Source organism: Salvelinus fontinalis, unplaced genomic scaffold, assembly GCF_029448725.1.
Source record: "Salvelinus fontinalis isolate EN_2023a unplaced genomic scaffold, ASM2944872v1 scaffold_0095, whole genome shotgun sequence".
Lineage (NCBI taxonomy): Eukaryota > Metazoa > Chordata > Actinopteri > Salmoniformes > Salmonidae > Salvelinus > Salvelinus fontinalis.
The window spans coordinates 325,681-351,179 of record NW_026600304.1 but is presented as its reverse complement, the minus strand read 5'-3'; the positions used below and the strand labels follow the sequence as shown (position 1 = coordinate 351,179).

General features: G+C 46.2%; 2 protein-coding genes across 13 annotated transcripts in view; both read left to right on the top strand.

The window, feature by feature from the left end:
- LOC129843049 (neuronal cell adhesion molecule-like) overlaps window positions 1–7,145 on the top strand; it is a 69,670-nt gene extending 62,525 nt beyond the window's left edge. For all 12 annotated transcript variants that reach the window (XM_055911789.1, XM_055911781.1, XM_055911779.1 and 9 more), the window contains one exon: window positions 511–7,145. In XM_055911789.1, the coding sequence (XP_055767764.1) occupies window positions 511–745 (235 nt within the window). In that variant the 3' untranslated portion in view covers window positions 746–7,145. The remainder of the gene's footprint in view (window positions 1–510) is intronic.
- A 4,882-nt stretch (window positions 7,146–12,027) lies between these two features.
- LOC129843046 (contactin-1-like) overlaps window positions 12,028–25,499 on the top strand; it is a 52,973-nt gene continuing 39,501 nt past the window's right edge. Inside the window, exons 1-7 of the mRNA XM_055911773.1 lie at window positions 12,028–12,198; window positions 19,017–19,123; window positions 19,649–19,684; window positions 20,113–20,239; window positions 21,296–21,477; window positions 21,782–21,877; window positions 23,462–23,668. Coding sequence (XP_055767748.1) covers window positions 19,069–19,123; window positions 19,649–19,684; window positions 20,113–20,239; window positions 21,296–21,477; window positions 21,782–21,877; window positions 23,462–23,668 — 703 coding nt within the window. The 5' untranslated portion in view covers window positions 12,028–12,198; window positions 19,017–19,068. The remainder of the gene's footprint in view (window positions 12,199–19,016; window positions 19,124–19,648; window positions 19,685–20,112; window positions 20,240–21,295; window positions 21,478–21,781; window positions 21,878–23,461; window positions 23,669–25,499) is intronic.

The following is a 25,499-nucleotide window of genomic DNA, read 5'->3' as shown; positions in this document are numbered from 1 at the left end:
CCGTAGTGTTAATATTAAACAGGATATAGTGTACTACACTTCTACTGTTAGATTGATCCACCAGAATCAGTTCAGTTTTAATTTCAATAAAAGGGTTTTTGTACGACTCAGCCCCTCGACTCCAAGACCATTAAGACCCCTATGCATTTTGGACAGATCTGTTATTTGAATCCCTCTGAGTCTTTAATGCATGTAGATTTAATGGATAGCACATGGTCTGATGTCTGCCTAGTATGTGTGTTATGTTGAGAAGCACGCCTTATTGATTGAAATGGAATCATGTCAAAGTATTCGTCACCAAGGCCAGTCCCGCAGAACTAGGTGTTCCAGGCTTTTGCTCCAGCCAAGCTTGAACACATCATAAACAAGACCTTGGTCAGGTGAATTAGGTGCATCAATGCCAGGCTGGAACAAAACCCTGCACCCCCTGTATCTCTCCAGGACCAAACTTAGCCACCACTATCTGACCTAAAGTAAACCGTTTCTCTGCCTCTCCCTCCTAACCCTTAGTGACACGGAGGACCACAAGCCTCTGAAGGGAAGCCGGACGCCGTCCAACGGAACGGTGAAGAGGGACGACAGTGATGACAGCCTGGTGGACTACGGCGAGGGAGGGGATGGGCAGTTCAACGAGGATGGATCCTTCATCGGCCAGTACAGCGGCAAGAAGGAGAAAGACACGCACGAGGGCAACGAGAGCTCCGAGGCCCCCTCGCCGGTCAACGCTATGAACTCCTTCGTCTAGTTAGATAGACAGTCGCCGCTAGCCGATGGCGATGCCATGACGACTGGCTGCCATGGAAACCGTCACTATGTTGACCTGACCTGTCACCATGGAGACCTGCCACCATAAGGACGTGTCACCACGGAGTCTCATCACCGTGGTGACCTGTCACCGTGGCCACCCATCACCATGGCTACTTCTGTCACACCCTGTCATCTCTCCACAGCCTGCCCCTCTTGCCCGCCAACTCCCAACCCCCCCATCACACTGTGACTACTCTCACCTCCCTCACTATCACACGATGGGACAAACAACTAACCAACCAGAAGAGACATGAGAAGAAGAACCTTAGAACCATTTGAAAAAGTAGAAAGAGGGATGTAGGAGCCCAGAAACAGACAGAGAGAGATGGAGGAGAAGGAAACACGGACAAGCAGGAAGTGGAGGAATGTATTCCAGGAGCAGACTGGGTTGGTTCTCATCACCCAGACTGCTCCACAAAGTGCTGGAGAGGGCATGTGTGTGTTAGGGCCATTTTAGCTTTTGCAAACGTATATATGATGACATATATAGATCATTGTCTTTTTGCAAACAATGATATCCATTAGAATATATATTTTCTCAACATCACCCAACATGGCAGTCAACAGTATACATACATTTTGCCATTCTATACATTCATCTGCTTGTGATTAATATACTGCATGGAATGAATGATACTGTAAACCATTACACACGGAATCATACTGGTGTCTAGCGTGGGAGCAGAGATTCACGTTGACCGACTGTACGCCATGACGTGGTGCACACCTTAAACTACTGGTTATGCCTTTCATCATCTTACCTTTCTACTGTCATAAGTGTTATATTGGTATTATAATACGGGGGGGGGGGGGACTATGGCGTCATCAATGTCTTTGTGGACATTGCTGTGAAAAGTGTGACTCAGTTTAAATGCTATTGTGGCATGTTATTTTTGCAAGACAGGAGGTGTTTGTATGTATACTGTAATAGCAGAACAAATCTATGGACTGGATGGTCAGGGATAACACATTTATAGTTTGTAGCCCTGAAGAGAAAACTATTAATAATCAATACAGAATAACGCCGACACTCCCCACCTCTCTCCAACGATCCCACACTCACACACAGACGTTGCTGTTTGTCTTTCTTTGGTTTTTCAAGGCTTGTTGTTGTTTAGTTGTTGTTTATTTGTCTTCCTTTCCGCCAGACACACGGTCTTGTTGCAGTGGCACTACTATCTAACATGGAGATTGGAACAGACCCATTGTTCATACAGCTTCACCACACACTCAGCTGAGACTGCATACAGCCTCTCTGATCATGGAACAAACATTGATCAACATGTTGGCCTAACCTATAAAATGGCCACCACCCAGCATAGTTCAACAGCATTGCATTTCCACGCTCCTGCCTTGTGTGGAGAGAGAGAGAGAGAGAGAACAGTCAAGCGGTGCTATGTTCCTGCTGCAGTTCCCAGAGCAGACCTGTGTCAAAATAGTAAAGTATTTGTTTTCTTGCAAACACTTTAGGTGTACTCTATTTCACTTGCGGAACCAATATAGTACCATCACAAGAGATCCCCACACATCTGGGTGAACTCTGCACAGCAGACAAGCTAAATCAAGTACACCCTAAAGTAATGAAATCAAACTATTCTGAGCCAGGTCTGGAACCCGATACAGACTGCAGGCGGTGCAAAACCAGAGAACCCTTCAGCACGGTTAATAGTGCCTTTGTAGAGAACAGCCTGAGTTCTAGATTCATACCCATACACATCCCCTCATCCACAGAGCAGAACTGTGGTTCTAATACACAGAGCAGAACCTGGTTCCAATACACAGAGCAGAACCTGGTTCCAATACACAGAGCAGAACCGGTTCCAATACACAGAGCAGAACCTGGTTCCAATACACAGAGCAGAACCTGGTTCCAATACACAGAGCAGAACCTGGTTCCAATACACAGACCAGAACATGGTTCCAATACACAGAGCAGAACCTGGTTCCAATACACAGAGCAGAACCGGTTCCAATACACAGAGCAGAACATGGTTCCAATACACAGAGCAGAACATGGTTCCAATACACAGAGCAGAACCTGGTTCTGAAACACAAAGCAGAACCTGGTTCCAATACACAGAGCAGAACCTGGTTCTGAAACACAAAGCAGAACCTGGTTCCAATACACAGAGCAGAACCTGGTTCTGAAACACAAAGCAGAACCTGGTTCCAATACACAGAGCAGAACCTGGTTCTGAAACACAAAGCAGAACCTGGTTCCAATACACAAAGCAGAACCTGGTTCCAATACACAAAGCAGGACCTGGTTCCAATACGCAGAAATAGAATGACATTCATTCCATCATTCTGTTTCTATGGTTCCAAATCGGTACAGTTGTCATGGGTCCATGTATAGATCCAGCCATGAGAGATTATATACTAACCTAAAGAAATGAATCACTAACCAACACCACAGGAGAATAGACTATCATCATCCATGGTCTCATCTCTCCTCTCTGCGTCACACCTAGAGGAAGGGCTAGGGACCAGACCAGCAGCACTAAACTACTGCCAACCTATGGTGCACCTGACATGGCACCCTTTCCCCCTATATAGTGCACTACTTTTGACCAGGGCGCATACGGCTCTGGTCAAAAGTAGCGCACTATGTAGGGTGCCATTGTCAAAAGTAGGGCACTAAAGGGAATAGGGTCCCATTTCAGATGCAGCCTACTGTTTAACTCTCTGGTTAACTGCCATTAAGGATGGGGTGAACTACTGCTACAACGTAAAACAACTGATAGGAACTGAAGGGGCTTGAACGGTATGGAAGATATTGAATGTGTTTTGCCTATTCATCATAAGGAATGAAATGTTGCTTGTTTCATTGGACCATGTCAATAGTAATATGTGCTGGTGATTTTAGTTTTTTTGCATTTAAACGTTTATATGTGTTTGTTGTCACGTTTTGCTGTAACTCAGAGTGCAACCTTGAAGTTTAGTGTGTAGCCTCCACCCAGTAGTCAGTGGAGTTGGATCATCTACAAGAATGGTGTGTGTGTGCGTGCGTGCGTGCGTGCGTGCGTGTGTGTGACGTATTCTATAGCTCCTCTTCTAGGTGATGACAGTCTGTTGTGTGAAGCGGTCCGGACATCTTGGCAGAAACAGCTGATCCATATGTCACCTGGAAGACGAAGGGAGAATTTCAAGAGGAAGTTCCTGATTTGCATGATCTACATTTTCAACTTGCATCAAGTTTTTAGTTTCCAAATGTGTCTGCTTTCTGTGTGTAGATATTTTGTTGTAATATGTAAATAGAGCTTGACCTGTAGATGTTTTGGTTGGAGGGGTATAGAGACGCCAGACGAGAGCTTGACCTGACTGTAGATGTTTTGGTTGGAGGGGGTATAGAGACGCCAGACGAGAGCTTGACCTGACTGTAGATGTTTTGGTTGGAGGGGGTATAGAGACGCCAGACGAGAGCTTGACCTGTAGATGTTTTGGTTGGAGGGGGTATAGAGACGCCAGACGAGAGCTTGACCTGACTGTAGATGTTTTGGTTGGAGGGGGTATAGAGACACCAGACAAGACCTGACTGTAGATGTTTTGGTTGGAGGGGGTATAGAGACGCCAGACGAGAGCTTGACCTCACTGTAGATGTTTTGGTTGGAGGGGGTATAGAGACGCCAGACGAGAGCTTGACCTGATTGTAGATGTTTTGGTTGGAGGGGGTATAGAGACACCAGACGAGAGCTTGACCTGACTGTAGATGTTTTGGTTGGAGGGGGTATAGAGACGCCAGACGAGAGCTTGACCTGACTGTAGATGTTTTGGTTGGAGGGGGTATAGAGACGCCAGACGAGAGCTTGACCTGACTGTAGATGTTTTGGTTGGAGGGGGTATAGAGACGCCAGACGAGAGCTTGACCTGACTGTAGATGTTTTGGTTGGAGGGGGTATAGAGACACCAGACGAGAGCTTGACCTGACTGTAGATGTTTTGGTTGGAGGGGGTATAGAGACACCAGACGAGAGCTTGACCTGACTGTAGATGTTTTGGTTTGAGGGGGTATAGAGACTCCAGACGAGAGCTTGACCTGACTGTAGATGTTTTGGTTGGAGGGGGTATAGAGACACCAGACGAGAGCTTGACCTGACTGTGGATGTATTGGTTGGAGGGGGTATAGAGACACCAGACGAGAGCTTGACCTGACTGTAGATGTTTTGGTTGGAGGGGGTATAGAGACGCCAGACGGGAGCTTGACCTGACTGTAGATGTTTTGGTTGGAGGGGGTATAGAGACGCCAGACGAGAGCTTGACCTGACTGTAGATGTTTTGGTTGGAGGGGTATAGAGACGCCAGACGAGAGCTTGACCTGACTGTAGATGTTTTGGTTGGAGGGGGTATAGAGACGCCAGACGAGAGCTTGACCTGACTGTAGATGTTTTGGTTGGAGGGGGTATAGAGACGCCAGACGAGAGCTTGACCTGACTGTAGATGTTTTGGTTGGAGGGGGTATAGAGACGCCAGACGAGAGCTTGACCTGACTGTAGATGTTTTGGTTGGAGGGGGTATAGAGACGCCAGACGAGAGCTTGACCTGACTGTAGATGTTTTGGTTGGAGGGGGTATAGAGACACCAGACGAGAGCTTGACCTGACTGTAGATGTTTTGGTTTGAGGGGGTATAGAGACACCAGACGAGAGCTTGCCATGAGTGTTAATGTTTTGGTTGGAGGGGGTATAGAGACACCAGACGAGAGCTTGACCTGACTGTGGATGTATTGGTTGGAGGGGGTATAGAGACACCAGACGAGAGCTTGACCTGACTGTAGATGTTTTGGTTGGAGGGGGTATAGAGACGCCAGACGGGAGCTTGACCTGACTGTAGATGTTTTGGTTGGAGGGGGTATAGAGACACCAGACGAGAGCTTGCCATGAGTGTTAATGTTTTGGTTGGAGGGGGTATAGAGACACCAGACGAGAGCTTGACCTGACTGTGGATGTATTGGTTGGAGGGGGTATAGAGACACCAGACGAGAGCTTGACCTGACTGTAGATGTTTTGGTTGGAGGGGGTATAGAGACGCCAGACGGGAGCTTGACCTGACTGTAGATGTTTTGGTTGGAGGGGGTATAGAGACGCCAGACGAGAGCTTGACCTGACTGTAGATGTTTTGGTTGGAGGGGGTATAGAGACACCAGACGAGAGCTTGCCATGAGTGTTAATGTTTTGGTTGGAGGGGGTATAGAGACACCAGACGAGAGCTTGACCTGACTGTGGATGTATTGGTTGGAGGGGGTATAGAGACACCAGACGAGAGCTTGACCTGACTGTAGATGTTTTGGTTGGAGGGGGTATAGAGACGCCAGACGGGAGCTTGACCTGACTGTAGATGTTTTGGTTGGAGGGGGTATAGAGACGCCAGACGAGAGCTTGACCTGACTGTAGATGTTTTGGTTGGAGGGGGTATAGAGACGCCAGACGAGAGCTTGACCTGACTGTAGATGTTTTGGTTGGAGGGGGTATAGAGACGCCAGACGAGAGCTTGACCTGACTGTAGATGTTTTGGTTGGAGGGGGTATAGAGACGCCAGACGAGAGCTTGACCTGACTAGATGTTTTGGTTGGAGGGGGTATAGAGACACCAGACGAGAGCTTGACCTGACTGTAGATGTTTTGGTTGGATGGGGTATAGAGACGCCAGACGAGAGCTTGACCTGACTGTAGATGTTTTGGTTGGAGGGGGTATAGAGACGCCAGACGAGAGCTTGACCTGACTGTAGATGTTTTGGTTGGAGGGGGTATAGAGACGCCAGACGAGAGCTTGACCTGACTGTAGATGTTTTGGTTGGAGGGGTATAGAGACGCCAGACGAGAGCTTGACCTGACTGTAGATGTTTTGGTTTGAGGGGTATAGAGACGCCAGACGAGAGCTTGACCTGATCAACTAGCATCATGGGGGTTTGAAGGTGTGTTGGGTGCATTGCAAGATGGGGACAAGAGAGACCTTTTACAGTTTTCACTCTTTCATTTGCTGTGCAACTTTGTTTTTCAAATTTGTCAGGTTACTACTTTTGCTAGCTCAAGGCCTTATGGGGTAAGGAGGAGAGGTGCAGGAGACGAGGAGGAGGAGGAGGAGGAGGAGAAAATAATTCAAATAAACAAATGACATGCTCATCCATTGAGACTCACAAATAGACTAAATGATAGCAGGACGCAGTGTGAATCCCCTGACTGGTGACTACAGGAAATAATATATGAAATGATAGTAGAACATTCTGGTAAATGTTGAAGCTACTCGAAGAGCATGAAAGGCTGTCAAATGGTTTACTCTATAATATAATATTGCTAAATATTTTGTATTTTGAAATGAAAATAAATGTTGGTTTCAGAATTTCACTTCAGACTGATTTATTCCTCCTTTAATTTCATCCCTCATTATTTTAATGGATTCATTTGTGTTCTATATCAAACATGAATACCTGTGTATTGTTTCACTAGATTCAATATGTATACCTGGAGATATTCAAGGTTCTTTGTAACATGTTATTATATATTATGCAATAACAAGGCCTTGTCCAATGTACCTTGTTTGGACACAGAACGGTACGGCTGTTTATCCAGGGAAGTACTAGACTACCTAGTGACTCATATATATATAGAGGGAGATTGGTTTTGATCTGATCCTGCTGTATAGGACTGCTATTTCTCTCTGTTTCCCTCCCCCTCATTACCCACACTGGGGATTATAGAATCTGGATTTGGGGATTGTGTGTGTGTGTGTGTGTGTGTGTGTGTGTGTGTGTGTGTGTGTGTGTGTGTGTGTGTGTGTGTGTGTGTGTGTGTGTGTGTGTGTGAGCGAGCGAGGGCGAGAGAGCATCAACAAGCTAAAACGCAACAGAGCTCCCATCATCCCTCCACACACCTCTACAACCGCCCTCATCCCATCACCCCTCCACACCTCTACCCCCTCTCTCATCCCATCACCCCTCCACACCTCTACCCCCTCTCTCATCCCATCACCCCTCCACACCTCTACCCCCTCTCTCATCCCATCACCCCTCCACACCTCTACAACCGCCCTCATCCCATCACCCCTCCACACACCTCTACAACCGCTCTCATCCCATCACCCCTCCACACCTCTACCCCCTCTCTCATCCCATCACCCCTCCACACACCTCTACCCCCTCTCTCATCCCATCACCCCTCCAAACACCTCTACAACCGCTCTCATCCCATCACCCCTCCACACCTCTACCCCCTCTCTCATCCCATCATCCCTCCACACACCTCTACAACCGCTCTCATCCCATCACCCCTCCACACATCTCTACCCCCTCTCTCATCCCATCACCCCTCCACACACCTCTACAACCGCTCTCATCCCATCACCCCTCCACACACCTCTACCCCCGCTCTCATCCCATCACCCCTCCACACACCTCTACCCCCGCTCTCATCCCATCATCCCTCCACACACCTCTACCCCCTCTCTCATCCCATCACCCCTCCACACACCTCTACCCCCGCTCTCATCCCATCACCCCTCCACACCTCTACCCCCTCTCTCATCCCATCACCCCTCCACACCTCTACCCCCTCTCTCATCCCATCATCCCTCCACACACCTCTACCCCCTCTCTCATCCCATCACCCCTCCACACCTCTACCCCCTCTCTCATCCCATCACCCCTCCACACCTCTACCTCCTCTCTCATCCCATCACCCCTCCACACCTCTACCCCCTCTCTCATCCCATCACCCCTCCACACCTCTACCCCCTCTCTCATCCCATCATCCCTCCACACACCTCTACAACCGCTCTCATCCCATCACCCCTCCACACCTCTACCCCCTCTCTCATCCCATCACCCCTCCACACACCTCTACCCCCTCTCTCATCCCATCATCCCTCCACACACCTCTACCCCCTCTCTCATCCCATCATCCCTCCACACACCTCTACAACCGCTCTCATCCCATCACCCCTCCACACCTCTACCCCCTCTCTCATCCCATCACCCCTCCACACACCTCTACCCCCTCTCTCATCCCATCACCCCTCCACACACCTCTACCCCCTCTCTCATCCCATCACACCTCTACAACCGCTCTCATCCCATCACCCCTCCACACCTCTACCCCCTCTCTCATCCCATCATCCCTCCACACACCTCTACAACCGCTCTCATCCCATCACCCCTCCACACCTCTACCCCCTCTCTCATCCCATCATCCCTCCACACACCTCTACAACCGCTCTCATCCCATCACCCCTCCACACCTCTACCCCCTCTCTCATCCCATCACCCCTCCACACACCTCTACCCCCTCTCTCATCCCATCACCCCTCCACACACCTCTACCCACTCTCTCATCCCATCACCCCTCCATACACCTCTACCCCCTCTCTCATCCCATCACCCCTCCACACACCTCTACCCCCTCTCTCATCCCATCACCCCTCCACACCTCTACAACCGCTCTCATCCCATCACCCCTCCACACACCTCTACAACGGCTCTCATCCCATCATCCCTCCACACCTCTACCCCCTCTGTCATCTCATCATCCCTCCACACCTCTACCCCCTCTCTCATCCCATCACCCCTCCACACACCTCTACCCCCTCTCTCATCCCATCACCCCTCCACACCTCTACCCCCTCTCTCATCCCATCACCCCTCCACACACCTCTACCCCCTCTCTCATCCCATCACCCCTCCACACCTCTACCCCCTCTCTCATCCCATCACCCCTCCACACACCTCTACAACCGCTCTCATCCCATCACCCCTCCACACACCTCTACCCCCTCTCTCATCCCATCACCCCTCCACACCTCTACCCCCTCTCTCATCCCATCACCCCTCCACACCTCTACAACCGCTCTCATCCCATCACCCCTCCACACTCCTCTACCCCCTCTACCTCCTCTACCTCCTCTACCCCCTCTACCCCCTCTACCCCCTCTACCTCCTCTACCCCCTCTACCTCCTCTACCCCCTCTACCTCCTCTACCCCCTCTACCTCCTCTACCCCCTCTACCTCCTCTACCTCCTCTACCCCCTCTACCTCCTCTACCTCCTCTACCCCCTCTACCTCCTCTCCCTCCTCTACCCCCTCTACCTCCTCTACCTCCTCTTCCCCTTCTACCCCCTCTACCTCCTCTACCTCCTCTTCCCCTTCTACCCCCTCTACCTCCTCTACCCCTTCTACCTCCTCTACCCCCTCTACCCCCTCTACCTCCTCTACCCCCTCTACCCCCTCTACCCCCTCTACCTCCTCTAACCCTCTACCTCCTCTACCCCCTCTCCCTCCTCTACCCCCTCTACCCCCTCTACCCCCTCTACCTCCTCTACCTCCTCTACCCCCTCTACCCCCTCTACCTCCTCTACCTCCTCTACCCCCTCTACCCCCTCTACCTCCTCTTCCCCTTCTACCTCCTCTACCCCCTCTCCCTCCTCTCCCTCCTCTACCTTCTTTACCTCTACAGCTGTATGTGTTTCTGGACCTCCTCTACCTCCTCTACCCCCTCTACCTCCTCTACCCCCTCTACCCCCTCTACCTCTACAGCTGTATGTGTTTCTGGACCTCCTCTACCTCCTCTACCCCCTCTACCTCCTCTACCCCCTCTACCCCCTCTACCTCTACAGCTGTATGTGTTTCTGGACCTCCTCTACCTCCTCTACCCCCTCTACCTCTACAGCTGTATGTGTTTCTGGACCTCCTCTACCTCCAGTACCCCCTCTACCTCTACAGCTGTATGTGTTTCTGGACCTCCTCTACCTCCTCTACCTCCAGTACCCCCTCTACCCCCTCTACCTCTACAGCTGTATGTGTTTCTGGACCTCCTCTACCTCCTCTACCCCCTCTACCTCTACAGCTGTATGTGTTTCTGGACCTCCTCTACCTCCAGTACCCCCTCTACCTCTACAGCTGTATGTGTTTCTGGACCTCCTCTACCTCCTCTACCTCCTCTACCTCCAGTATCCCCTCTACCTCTACAGCTGTATGTGTTTCTGGACCTCCTCTACCCCCTCTACCTCCAGTACCCCCTCTACCTCTACAGCTGTATGTGTTTCTGGACCTCCTCTACCCCCTCTACCTCCAGTACCCCCTCTACCTCTACAGCTGCATGTGTTTCTGGACCTCCTCTACCCCCTCTACCTCCTCTACCCCCTCTACCTCTATAGCTGTATGTGTTTCTGGACCTCCTCTACCTCCTCTACCCCCTCTACCTCCTCTACCCCCTCTACCCCCTCTACCTCTACAGCTGTATGTGTTTCTGGACCTCCTCTACCTCCTCTACCCCCTCTACCTCTACAGCTGTATGTGTTTCTGGACCTCCTCTACCTCCAGTACCCCCTCTACCTCTACAGCTGTATGTGTTTCTGGACCTCCTCTACCTCCTCTACCTCCAGTACCCCCTCTACCTCTACAGCTGTATGTGTTTCTGGACCTCCTCTACCTCCTCTACCTCCAGTACCCCCTCTACCTCTACAGCTGTATGTGTTTCTGGACCTCCTCTACCTCCTCTACCTCTACAGCTGTATGTGTTTCTGGACCTCCTCTACCTCCAGTACCCCCTCTACCTCTACAGCTGTATGTGTTTCTGGACCTCCTCTACCTCCTCTACCTCCTCTACCTCTACAGCTGTATGTGTTTCTGGACCTCCTCTACCTCCTCTACCCCCTCTACCTCTACAGCTGTATGTGTTTCTGGACCTCCTCTACCTCCAGTACCCCCTCTACCTCTACAGCTGTATGTGTTTCTGGACCTCCTCTACCTCCTCTACCTCCAGTACCCCCTCTACCTCTACAGCTGTATGTGTTTCTGGACCTCCTCTACCTCCTCTACCTCCTCTACCTCCTCTACCTCTACAGCTGTATGTGTTTCTGGACCTCCTCTCTGTTCATTAAAGCTCCTGCTGTTGTTGTTTTATAAATGGGTATCATGCTCTGTTTCATAAAGTTAACTATGTGATATTAACGCTGAGTTTAAAATGCATGGCACATGGCAGCACATTGAGACAATAAATGTCCAATATATATCAACATAACTGTTATTATTACAATGTGGCCAGAGAAAATGTTTAAGATCTTTACAAATAAAAACATTTTCTGAAATTGTAGGCTACTGATCATGTAGGCTACTGATCATGTAGGCCTACAGTAGAATGCTGATGTGATTACTTTGTTGGCTTTGCTTTGCAGGCACAGATACCGCCGCCGGTGCGCAATGCTGGCATCCTCCCTGCATCCCCCTCTTCCAATAGCGATCAGATATGCGCTTCCTCGTCCTTCCTACGACCACCGCTAGTCTCCTCCAATAGAACAGTTGAAACGCACGCGCTGCTCCTCGCGCTTGGTTGTGGGACAATGCGGGTTTGATCCAGGTGTTTATGCTATGCGGATAATTTGAAATACCGTTTCATTCTATTTCACAGGTAAGGCCGAAACGGCATGAGCATAATGCATGTAGAATAGAGTCTGTAGATTTACCCGGTTTTAGGGGATTGCAATGAGGGATTTTAAAACGGACCAGGACAGGGATAACTCTGCAATGCTTCGGAGGATGCTACCGCAATGCAGAAACGTCAGTTTCCAGTGCTGGCCGTGTACTGCAGGTCCACACTCATCATAGTCGAAGGGAAGTGCGTGTGAGGGTAATGTGCAGTCACTTTTCGACCGGTGAACGACTTCATTTTTTCCCGGATATTTACACGTCTGCACTTTGCTAAATTTAATAGGCTTCTGAAAAATTAATGTGGGCAAGTTACTCATCTAAGTTGTTTGTGAAAGTCTCATTTTGGGAGAGTACGCTGCAGCTTAGCATTGAGGAGAGGCAAGGTGGATTTGAAGGAGGATGCGTCAAGGGCTCATTGGGCAGGGCTGTCCTTAAACCCGTTATTTGACCAAACTCCTGCAATATGTAATAATCATATATGTAACTGTCCTACGGTGGGCTGGCTTGGGGCATACCTTATAGGCTGTCCTTCATTGATGTAGCACAGCCTAATTAGAGGCAATGACAGTGAACAAACCACTAAACTCTGGCAATATTGGTTGTTGTCAATTCAGTTGCACATAAGGAGATGTGAAAACAATCATCAAACTGCCATGCACAATACTATAACCACAGGTATTATAGGATGTTTATAGCTTTCATTTAATATTATTGGTGTTTGAGAAACAAAAATGTCATCATTGAAGATATTTCATATCAGGGGAAAGGACATTTTGGTGATTACTTTTCATGCACTCCAGGCCTTTATATTTCTCTGGACAATTCAGAAGTCAGAATACAAATCTGAAAAGCAATGAAGCAGACATATATTAAGGGCAGTATTATAACTGTGGTGTTTCTCTGCATTCAGCCAGGAAAAACAGACACCCACTCAGTCAGTGGGCCAGCCAGGGGGAAAACAGACACCCACTCAGTCAGTGGGCCAGGCAGGCAGCTTAATACTAGGCTGACCTAAATACGGGTGTCCCGTTGAACAGATTACAGAATGACAGAGAAAACCAACTCCCAGGACTTGATCAGAGATAGTAGACGAGAGTAGAAGATGCTTACAGTCTTGTCTTCATCATATTCACTATGCCTCTGGATCCACTAGAACAATGTCAGTTTAGCAGGTTGGCGCTCTGAGGAAGATTTACAATTCATTCTATTCTATTTCATTATCTTCTATAGCATTCCATTCTATTCTATTGCATTGCATTCCATTCTATTCTATTGCATTGTATTCCATTCTATTGCATTCCAATGTATTCTATTGCATTCTATTCTGTGTGGATTATAGAGGAGGGACTTCATGACACATTAGGTTAGGAAGATTAGAGCCTCCAAGCAGCCTCGTAAATTGGACCACTTGCATTTGCAAAGTACAGTAGTTGTTGATAAATGAGATTATGCAGTGGTCAAGTGTCAGGGCTGTGTCTGCTAGGCTACGGTACAAAAGCTGTTGTCTAAGTCTTTATGAATCACTGAGTCTTTCCTAGAGCTCCTGCTAGCCTAACAGGCAGCACATGCTAATATTGTCAGCCAGCCAGCCAGAAGAGAGTGTGAGGAGGACTGCAGCAGCAGCAGGGTATCAGATGATATATGCTGGAAGCTGCTCAGTTGGAGAATCCTGAGTTAGTCCTCATTTATACTGAAATGCACCCTCCTCTGTTAGTCATCACTCATCCCCTATTTCAGCTTCCAGGAGTTGTGTACAGATCCTTGCGACATGGGGCCGTGCATTATCATGCTGAAACCTGAGGAGATGGAGGCAGATGAATGGCACGGCAATAGGCCTCAGGATCTCATCACGATGTCTCTGTGCATTGAAATCGTCATTGATAAAATGCAATTGTGTTTGTTGTCCGTAGCTTATGCCTGCCAATTGTCTTTTTGTTTTTTCATGATTTGGTTGGGTCTGATTGTGTCGCTGTCCTGAGGCTCTGTTTGTGTTTGTGAACAGAGCTCCAGGACCAGCTTGCTTAGGGGATTCTTCACATCAAATGAAATTGTATTGGTCACATACACATGGTTAGCAGATGTTACTGTGAGTGTAGCGAAATGCTTGTGCTTGTAACGGCTTTCTTCCTGGGATGAAGGAGAGGACCAAAACGCAGCGCGGCTAGTGTTCAACATGATTTAATAAAGATAATGACGTGAACACTACAAGCTACAAAACAAGAAATGTGAAAACCGAAAACAGTCCTATCTGGTGCAGAACACAAAGACAGGAAACAACCACCCACAATCCCCAACACAAAACAAGCCACCTATATATGATTCTCAATCAGGGACAACGACTGACAGCTGCCTCTGATTGAGAACCATATTAGGCTGAACACAGAAACAGACAAACTAGACACACAACATAGAATGCCCACCCAGCTCACGTCCTGACCAACACTAAAACAAGCAAAACACATAAGCACTATGGTCAGGACGTGACAGTGCTTCTAGTTCCGAAAGTGCAGCAATATCTAACAATTCCACAACAAATACCTGATACACACATATCTAAGTAAAGGAATGGAATAGGAATATATACATATATGGATGAGCAATGACAGAGGACATAGACTAAGATACAGTAGATAGTATAGAATAGAGTATACACATATGAGGTGAGTAATGCCAGAAATGTAAATATTTTTAAGTGGCATTATTAAAGTGACTAGTGATCCTTTTATTAAAGTGGCCAATGATTTCGAGTGTGTATGTAGGCAGCTGCCTCTCTGTGCTAGTGATGGCTGTTTAACAATCTGATGGCCTTGAGATAGAAGCTGTTTTTCAGTCTCTCGGTCCCAGCTTTGATGCACCTGTACTGACCTCGCCTTCTGGATGATAGCGGGGTGAACAGGCAGTGACTCGGGTGGTTGTTGTCCTTGATGATCTTTTTGGCCTTCTACAGGTTAATCTCTCTGTAGGTGATGGCTTTGTTATGGAAGGTTTGGGAATCACTTCCTTTTAGGTGGTTGTAGAATTTAACGGGTATTGGCCTAATTCTGCTGTACGCGGATAATATTTTTGCAGAATTCTGCATGCAGTCTCAATTTGGTGTTTTCTGCGAATTCTTGGTTGGTGAGCGGACCCCAGACCTCACAACCATACAGGGCAATGGGTTCTATAACTGATTCAAGCATTTTTAGCCAGATCCTAATTGGTATGTCGAATTTTATGTTCCTTTTAATGGCATAGAAGGCCCTTCTTGCCTTGTCTCTCAGCTCGTTCACAACTTTGTGGAAGTTACCTGTGGCGCTGATGTTCAGGCCGAGGTACATATCGTTTTTTGTGTGTTCTAGGGCAACGGTGTCTAGATGGAATTTGTATTTGTGGTACTGGCAACTGGACCTTTTTTGGAACACCATTATTTTTGTCTTACTGAGATTTACTGTCAGGGCCCAGGTCTGACAGAATCTGTGCAGAAGATCTAGGTGCTGCTGTAGGCCCTCCTTGGTTGGTGACAGAAGCATCCCCCTCTCTCTCCTCTCTCTCTGTCTCTTAGGTCACAATCTGACTCTGGGACTGCATAGTAACATTAGGACAGACAGGGTTCAGTATAGTCGCTGGACAGACATGGTTCAGTACAGTAGCTGGACAGACAGGGATCAGTATAGTAGCTGAACAGACAGGGTTCAGTATAGTAGCTGAACAGACAGGGTTCAGTATAGTAGCTGGACAGACAGGGTTCAGTATAGTAGCCGGACAGACAGGGTTCAGTAGAGTAGCTAGACAGACAGGGTTCAGTATAGTAGCCGGACAGACAGGGTTCAGTAGAGTAGCTAGACAGACAGGGTTCAGTAGAGTAGCTGAACAGACAGGGTTCAGTATAGTAGCTGGACAGACAGGGTTCAGTAGAGTAGCTGAACAGACAGGGTTCAGTAGAGTAGCTGGACAGACAGGGTTCAGTATAGTAGCTGGACAGACAGGGTTCAGTAGAGTAGCTAAACAGACAGGGTTCAGTATAGTAGCTAAACAGACAGGGTTCAGTATAGTAGCTGGACAGACAGGGTTCAGTATAGTAGCTGGACAGACAGGGTTCAGTAGAGTAGCTGAACAGACAGGGTTCAGTATAGTAGCTGGACAGACAAGGTTCAGTAGAGTAGCTGGACAGACAGGGTTCAGTAGAGTAGCTGGACAGACAGGGTTCAGTAGAGTAGCTGGACAGACAAGGTTCAGTATAGTAGCTGGACAAACAGGGTTCAGTATAGTAGCTGGCCAGACAGGGTTCAGTATAGTAGCTGGGCAGACAGGGTTCAGTAGAGTAGCTGGACAGACAGGGTTCAGTATAGTAGCTGAACAGACAGGGTTCAGTATAGTAGCTGGACAGACAGGGTTCAGTATAGTAGCTGGACAGACAGGGTTCAGTATAGTAGCCGGACAGACAGGGTTCAGTAGAGTAGCTAGACAGACAGGGTTCAGTAGAGTAGCTGAACAGACAGGGTTCAGTATAGTAGCTGAACAGACAGGGTTCAGTATAGTAGCTGGACAGACAGGGTTCAGTATAGTAGCTGGACAGACAGGGTTCAGTATAGTAGCTGGACAGACAGGGTTCAGTAGAGTAGCTGGACAGACAGGGTTCAGTAGAGTAGCTGGTCAGACAGGGTTCAGTATAGTAGCTGGACAGACAGGGTTCAGTAGAGTAGCTGAACAGACAGGATTCTCTACAGATTTAGGGTGTCAGAGGTGTGCTAAGGACACTAAACACGACTATGGTATGCACCACATCCTGTGTTCAATCAGGAGTGTATTATGCATGCAGCATGACTGCACCTTTTGATAATGGTGAGGTGAGGGGCGGAGCTATAGCGTGACCGGCTGCAGCCGATTGAGACTGGTGTTGTGTTGTCCTCTGAGAGAGCTGAGAGTACTGCAGACTCAGAGCAGCTCTCTCTCTCTCTCTCTCTCTCTCTCTCTCTCTCTCTCTCTCTCTCTCTCTCTCTCTCTCTCTCTCTCTCTCTCTCTCTTTCTCTTTCTATTTATCTCTCTCTCTCACACTCACTCACTCTGTCTTTCTCTCTCTCTCTCTCTCTGTCTCACCATCACACCCTTTCTCTTGCTCTCTCTCTCTCTCTTTCTCTTTCTATTTATCTCTCTCTCTCACACTCACTCTCACCCTCTCTGTCTCACCATCACACCCTTTCTCTTGCTCTCTCATTCTCTCTCTTTCTCTCTCTTTCTCTTTCTATTTAACTCTCTCTGTATCTCTCACTCACTCTCACCCTCTATCTTGCTCTGTGTTCCTCTCGCTCTCCCTATCGCTCTATCCTCACTCTCTCACTCTCCCTCCCTCCCTCTCCTCTCAGTATTCAGAAGGTGTGTCTTGCTGCAGGATGACTCTCATATGCTGCTGTAGAACTGATGTGTGAGCATGTATGACGCCAGACAGGACCCGTCTGAACCCTGCAGTTTGTGTGTGTGTGTGTGTGTGTGTGTGTGTGTGTGTGTGTGTGTGTGTGTGTGTGTGTGTGTGTGTGTGTGTGAATGCATATTTTAACGGAAAAAGCCCTTCACAGAGAAAAGCCTGCACGACTACAGTGTATTTGGAGGATATTGCTGACTCATGAGTGTTATAAATCATTTAAACATCCAAAGTGAATTGATATGGAAATAGCACACTGGGGGGTCCATCTAATAGAATCCAGTTGTATTTATACAGCTAAAAGCTGAATTGTGTATATACCAGGATATTCAACAATTAAACAAACCAAATGAATACCTGAATTCAGATCTGTGGCTGCTGCCACACTGAGGGTACAGTCAAACTGATAAGGATAGTGGAAGGGAACGTATGAATAGAATCCATAGATCTGTGTGTGTGACATTGTGGTTGTTGTGGATATGAGGAAACACAATCAGCAATGATGAGCACAAGATCAAGCCATCATGTTATCTGAGTGGTTTTTAATTGTACTAGATACAACTCAGGCTCAGGGTTATTTCATTCAGCAAAGAAGATAAACAATAATTGTATTTCCTCTCTAACTGATGTCATTTCTCTCTTTCCTCTCTAGCTGATGTCATTTCTCTCTTTCCTCTCTAGCTGATGTAATTTCCTCTCTCTCTCCTCTAACTGATGTAATTTCCTCTCTCTCTCCTCTAACTGATGTAATTTCCTCTCTCTCCTCTCTAACTGATGTCATTTCCTCTCTCCTCTCTAGCTGATGTCATTTCCTCTTTCCTCTCTAGCTGATGTCATTTCTTTCTCTCCTCTCTAGCTGATGTAATTTCCTCTCTCCTCTCTAGCTGATGTCATTTCTCTCTCTCCTCTCTAGCTGATGTCATTTCCTCTCTCTCCTCTCTAACTGATGTCATTTCCTCTCTCTCCTCTCTAACTGATGTCATTTCCTCTCTCCTCTCTAGCTGATGTCATTTCCTCTCTCTCCTCTAACTGATGTAATTTCTCTCTCTCTTCTCTAACGGATGTAATTTCTCTCTCTCCTCTCTAGCTGATGTCATTTCCTCTCTCTCCTCTAACTGATGTAATTTCTCTCTCTCTTCTCTAACTGATGTCATTTCCTCTCTCTCCTCTAACTGATGTAATTTCTCTCTCTCTTCTCTAGCTGATGTCATTTCTCTCTCTCCTCTCTAGCTGATGTCATTTTTCTCTCTCCTCTAACTGATGTAATTTCTCTCTCTCTTCTCTAGCTGATGTCATTTCTCTCTCTCCTCTCTAGCTGATGTCATTTTTCTCTCTCCTCTCTAGCTGATGTAATTTCCTCTCTCCTCTCTAGCTGATGTCATTTCCTCTCTCCTCTCTAGCTGATGTCCGTTACAGACCTCCGTCGGTCTGTGTGTCAGTCAGCAGACAGTCATGTCTGTCACAGTTCTGGTCCTGCTGGTTCTCTCCTCCTCACTGTCACATACTGGTGAGTAGCTCTCAACACACTGCTTCTGTCTTCTAAACATGTCTTAGAATGAACTACATTAGACATCATATGAGAAGGACTGTTTTTACTAAGTCCAAGTTGTTCTGTTCCACCTCATGTGTGGTTGGAACGTTCTGATACAGTTTAATCCATGTTGCTCTGTTCCACCTCATGTGTGGTTGGAACGTTCTGATACAGTTTAATCCATGTTGTTCTGTTCCACCTCATGTGTGGTTGGAACGTTCTGATACAGTTTAATCCATGTTGTTCTGTTCCACCTCATGTGTGGTTGGAACATTCTGATACAGTTGAATCCATGTTGTTCTGTTCCACCTCATGTGTGGTTGGAACGTTCTGATACAGTTTAATCCATGTTGTTCTGTTCCACCTCATGTGTGGTTGGAACGTTCTGATACAGTTTAAGCCATGTTGTTCTGTTCCACCTCATGTGTGGTTGGAACATTCTGATACAGTTTAAGCCATGAGAAACTAAACAGTGTCCTTTTTTCTCCCGTCATTTTGCAGAGGCAGTGTTGTTTGGTGAGCCCAGGATCTTTGGAGGTAAGCGGAGTCTGGTTGTGATTCTCATGAACATTTACATGATCATGACCAGTGTAATGCACTGACATACAGCGTTACCTCCTAAACGCTGAATCACAGTCAAATGGTCTGGCTTCATGTGTGTTTATCCACCAATCACAGTCAAATGGGTCTGGCTTCATGTGTGTTTATCCACCAATCACAGTCAAATGGGTCTGGCTTCATGTGTGTTTATCCACCAATCACAGTCAAATGGGTCTGGCTTCATGTGTGTTTATCCACCAATCACAGTCAAATGGGTCTGGCTTCATGTGTGTTTATCCACCAATCACAGTCAAATGGGTCTGGCTTCATGTGTGTTTATCCACCAATCACAGTCATTAAAGTTATAGTGACGTAATGTTGCTGTAACGTTGTTGTAACATCACTGTGACGTTGTGCCCTGTCAGATGACGCTACTGGCTACGGTCCAATATTTGAAGAGGAGCCTCTGGATATCGTCTACACAAAGGAGTCACCTGACCGATATATCTCCATGAACTGTAGAGCACGGGCCAACCCTGCACCCACATACAGGTAACCCTGCACCCACATACAGGTAACCCTGCACCCACATACAGGTAACCCTGCACCCACATACAGGTAACCCTGCACCCACATACAGGTAACCCTGCACCCACATACAGGTAACCCTGCACCCACATACAGGTAACCCTGCACCCACATACAGGTAACCCTGCACCCACATACAGGTAACCCTGCACCCACATACAGGTAACCCTGCACCCACATACAGGTAACCCTGCACCCACATACAGGTAACCCTGCACCCACATACAGGTAACCCTGCACCCACATACAGGTAACCCTGCACCCACATACAGGTAACCCTGCACCCACATACAGGTAACCCTGCACCCACATACAGGTAACCCTGCACCCACATACAGGTAACCCTGCACCCACATACAGGTAACCCTGCACCCACATACAGGTAACCCTGCACCCACATACAGGTAACCCTGCACCCACATACAGGTAACCCTGCACCCACATACAGGTAACCCTGCACCTACATACAGGTAACCCTGCACCCACATACAGGTAACCCTGCACCCACATACAGGTAACCCTGCACCCACATACAGGTAACCCTGCACCCACATACAGGTAACCCTGCACCCACATACAGGTAACCCTGCACCCACATACAGGTAACCCTGCACCCACATACAGGTAACCCTGCACCCACATACAGGTAACCCTGCACCCACATACAGGTAACCCTGCACCCACATACAGGTAACCACACACACATACAGGTAACCACACACACACACACACACACGCACGCACGCCTGAACGGATGCACACAAACACACCCAAACAATACCTATGTGTACAATACATTCAGGTAACACACATTACATCACATATCATTGGAAAACTAAAGTTAACATTTTAAAGATCTACTGCCATGTAGTCACAGACATTCACAAGGTGTTTTGAAGGACTTTGATTGGTTCTCGAGTCGTACAACTTTCAGAGGACATGGAGAGGAATGACTCATTCCAATTTATACAACAAACAGCAATTTATGGGTAAAAAGGGAGATCCACATTTCCCCCCCAGATGGAGGCGTGATAACTGGGAGATCAAGCTGATGGAGCTGCCTAATGAACACTACAGTCTGGTGGGAGGGAACCTCATCATAAACAACCCTGAAGAGAAGAAACATGCCGGGACCTACGTCTGTGTCGCCAAGAACGTGTACGGCACCGTCATCAGCAAGGAGGCCAAGGTCAAGTTTGGATGTGAGTATTGTCGCGAGCCATGACCGAATTTCATGTTGAGAGAGACTAGTACTGGATGTGAGTGAAACTGGTTGACTCTGGTCAACAGGTTCTATTTCTCTCTCACAGTAGATTTGCTTATTCACATCCCCATGGTTTCTGAAACTGAATTGACTAACTAACACAGGAAGTATCATGTCGTGTGTGTAGTCTCTAAGTCATTGCTTCTGTCTGTGGTAAACATCTGTGTTGTCTGTGGACACCTGGAATCGTAACTATATGCTAGAGTTAAACTGACCATGGCGTTATCTTTCTCTATCTCCAGACCTGGAGGAGTTCCCAGATGAAGAGAGAGACCCTGTGACCGTGAAGGAGGGCCAGGGGGCCGTGCTGCTCTGTGCTCCTCCCAAGCGATGGCCAAGTTAGTACCTCAGACTTACTAGAATACACATGATGGCCAAGTTAGTACCTCATACTTACTAGAATACACACGATGGCCAAGTTAGTACCTCAGACTTACTAGAATACACATGATGGCCAAGTTAGTACCTCATACTTACTAGAATACACATGATGGCCAAGTTAGTACCTCATACTTACTAGAATACACATGATGGCCAAGTTAGTACCTCAGACTTACTACAATACACATGATGGCCAAGTTAGTACCTCAGACTTACTAGAATACACATGATGGCCAAGTTAGTACCCCAGACTTACTAGAATACACATGATGGCCAAGTTAGTACCTCAGACTTACTAGAATACACATGATGGCCAAGTTAGTACCTCAGACTTACTAGAATACACATGATGGCCAAGTTAGTACCTCAGACTTACTAGAATACACATGATGGCCAAGTTAGTACCTCAGACTTACTAGAATACACATGATGGCCAAGTTAGTACCTCAGACTTACTAAAATACACATGATGGCCAAGTTAGTACCTCAGACTTACTAGAATACACATGATGGCCAAGTTAGTACCTCAGACTTACTAGAATACACACGATGGCCAAGTTAGTACCTCAGACTTACTAGAATACACACGATGGCCAAGTTAGTACCTCAGACTTACTAGAATACACATGATGGCCAAGTTAGTACCTCAGACTTACTAGAATACACATGATGGCCAAGTTAGTACCTCAGACTTACTAGAATACACATGATGGCCAAGTTAGTACCTCAGACTTACTAAAATACACATGATGGCCAAGTTAGTACCTCAGACTTACTAGAATACACATGATGGCCAAGTTAGTACCTCAGACTTACTAGAATACACATGATCACTCAAATTAACAGTCATACTTGTCTTTTCCTACTAGCTCTGACTCTGCTGATAGCTACTCTATTGAAGAAAAATGTACTTACTATGACTGTAGTATGTGGTTGACCCACCTAGCTATCTTAAAGGCCCAGTGCATTCAAAAACATGATTTTTATGTGTTTTATACATATTTCCAGACTATGAGGTTGGAATAATACTGTGACATGTTCTGCCAATCACAGCACATTCTCAGTTTTCACCTCCCCACTCAGACCACTCCCAGACAGTCCTAGAAAAAGTATTGCTTGAGAAATTGCTCTTGGCTAAAAAATATTTTAATTGAAAACAATCGCAGTAACGTACTTAATTGTCATCCAGAATTGATTTGATAGTGAAAGAAAAATGGCTACATTGGGCCTTTAAGATCAATGCACTATCTTCAAGTGGCTCTGGATAATAGCGTCTGCTAAAGGACTCACATGTAAACATTCTGACTTGTAATCTATTCAGTGCTGAGTCATATTCAGTGCTGAGTCATATTCAGTGCTGAGTCATATTCAGTGCTGAGTCATAGAACTTCATGAAAGCTGTTCAGAACACCGTTGTTGACAGTACCTCAGAGTTACACAGGACACAAACTAAACCCCCCTGGAGACTCAGAGGTGATTCAGGTGAAACCGACCACCACGTTCTTACTAGTTGTGTTTTGTGTTCTTCTCCTGTATCCCAGCTGAGGTGACGTTCCGTTGGATATACAACGAGTTTCCGGTCTTCCTCCACCCGGATAAGCGTCGCTTCGTCTCTCAGAGCACCGGGAATTTGTACATCTCCAAGGTGGAGGCGTCAGACGCAGGGAACTACTCCTGCTATGTGTTCAACCCACAGATTGGCAAGGGAGTCTACTCCAAGTATATCACTCTTATATCTACAGAAGAGAGTGAGTAGCCTGTAGCTGTGATACCTATATAGTACACTAGTTTATAGCTGTGTTACCTACATTATATAGTACACTAGTTTATACCTGTGTTACCTATATAGTACACTAGTTTATAGCTGTGTTACCTATATAGTACACTAGTTTATAGCTGTGTTACCTACAGTATATAGTACACTAGTTTATAGCTGTGTTACCTATATAGTACACTAGTTTATAGCTGTGTTACCTATATAGTACACTAGTTTATAGCTGTGTTACCTATATAGTGCACTAGTTTATAGCTGTGTTACCTATATAGTATACTAGTTTATAGCTGTGTTACCTATATAGTGCACTAGTTCATGACTGTGTTACCTATATAGTACGCTAATTTATAGCTGTGTTACGTACAGTATATAGTACACTAGTTTATAGCCGTGTTACCTATAGTATATAGTACACTAGCCTATAGCTGTGTTACCTATATAGTACACTAGTTTATAGCTGTGTTACCTACAGTATATAGTACACTAGTTTATAGCTGTGTTACCTATACAGTACACTAGTTTATAGCTGTGTTACCTATGTAGGACACTAGTTTATAGCTGTGTTACCTACAGTGTATAGTACACTAGTTTATAGCTGTGTTACCTATATAGTACACTAGTTTATAGCTGTGTTACCTATGTAGGACACTAGTTTATAGCTGTGTTACCTACAGTGTATAGTACACTAGTTTATTGCTGTGTTACCTATATAGTACACTAGTTTATAGCTGTGTTACCTATATAGTACACTAGTTTATAGCTGTGTTACCTACAGTATATAGTACACTAGTTTATAGCTGTGTTACCTATGTAGTACACTAGTTTATTGCTTTGTTACCTATATAGTGCACTAGTTTATAGCTGTATTACCTACATAGTACACTAGTTTATAGCTGTGTTACCTACAGTATATAGTACACTAGCCTATAGCCGTGTTACCTATATAGTACACTAGTTTATAGCTGTGTTACCTATATAGTACACTAGTTTATAGCTGTGTTACCTATATAGTACACTAGTTTATAGCTGTGTTACCTATATAGTACACTAGTTTATAGCTGTGCTACCTACAGTATATAGTACACTAGTTTATACCTGTGTTACCTACAGTATATAGTACACTAGTTTATAGCTGTGTTACCTACAGTATATAGTGCACTAGTTTATAGCTGTGTTACCTATATAGTACACTAGTTTATAGCTGTGTTACCTACAGTATATAGTACACTAGTTTATAACTGTGTTACCTATATAGTACACTAGTTTATAGCTGTGTTACCTATATAGTACACTAGTTTATAGCTGTGTTACCTATATAGTACACTAGTTTATAGCTGTGTTACCTATATAGTACACTAGTTTATAGCTGTGTTACCTACAGTATATAGTACACTAGTTTATAACTGTGTTACCTATATAGTACACTAGTTTATAGCTGTGTTACCTATATAGTACACTAGTTTATAGCTGTGTTTCCTACAGTATATAGTACACTAGTTTATAGCTGTGTTACCTATATAGTACACTAGTTTATAGCTCTGTTACCTACAGTATATAGTACACTAGTTTATAGTTGTGTTACCTACAGTATATAGTACACTAGCCTATAGCTGTGATACCTATATAGTACACTAGTTTATTGCTTTGTTACCTATATAGTACACTAGTTTATAGCTGTGTTACCTATATAGTACACTAGTTTATAGCTGTGTTACCTATATAGTACACTAGTTTATAGCTGTGTTACCTATATAGTACACTAGTTTATAGCTGTGTTACCTACAGTATATAGCACATTAGTTTAT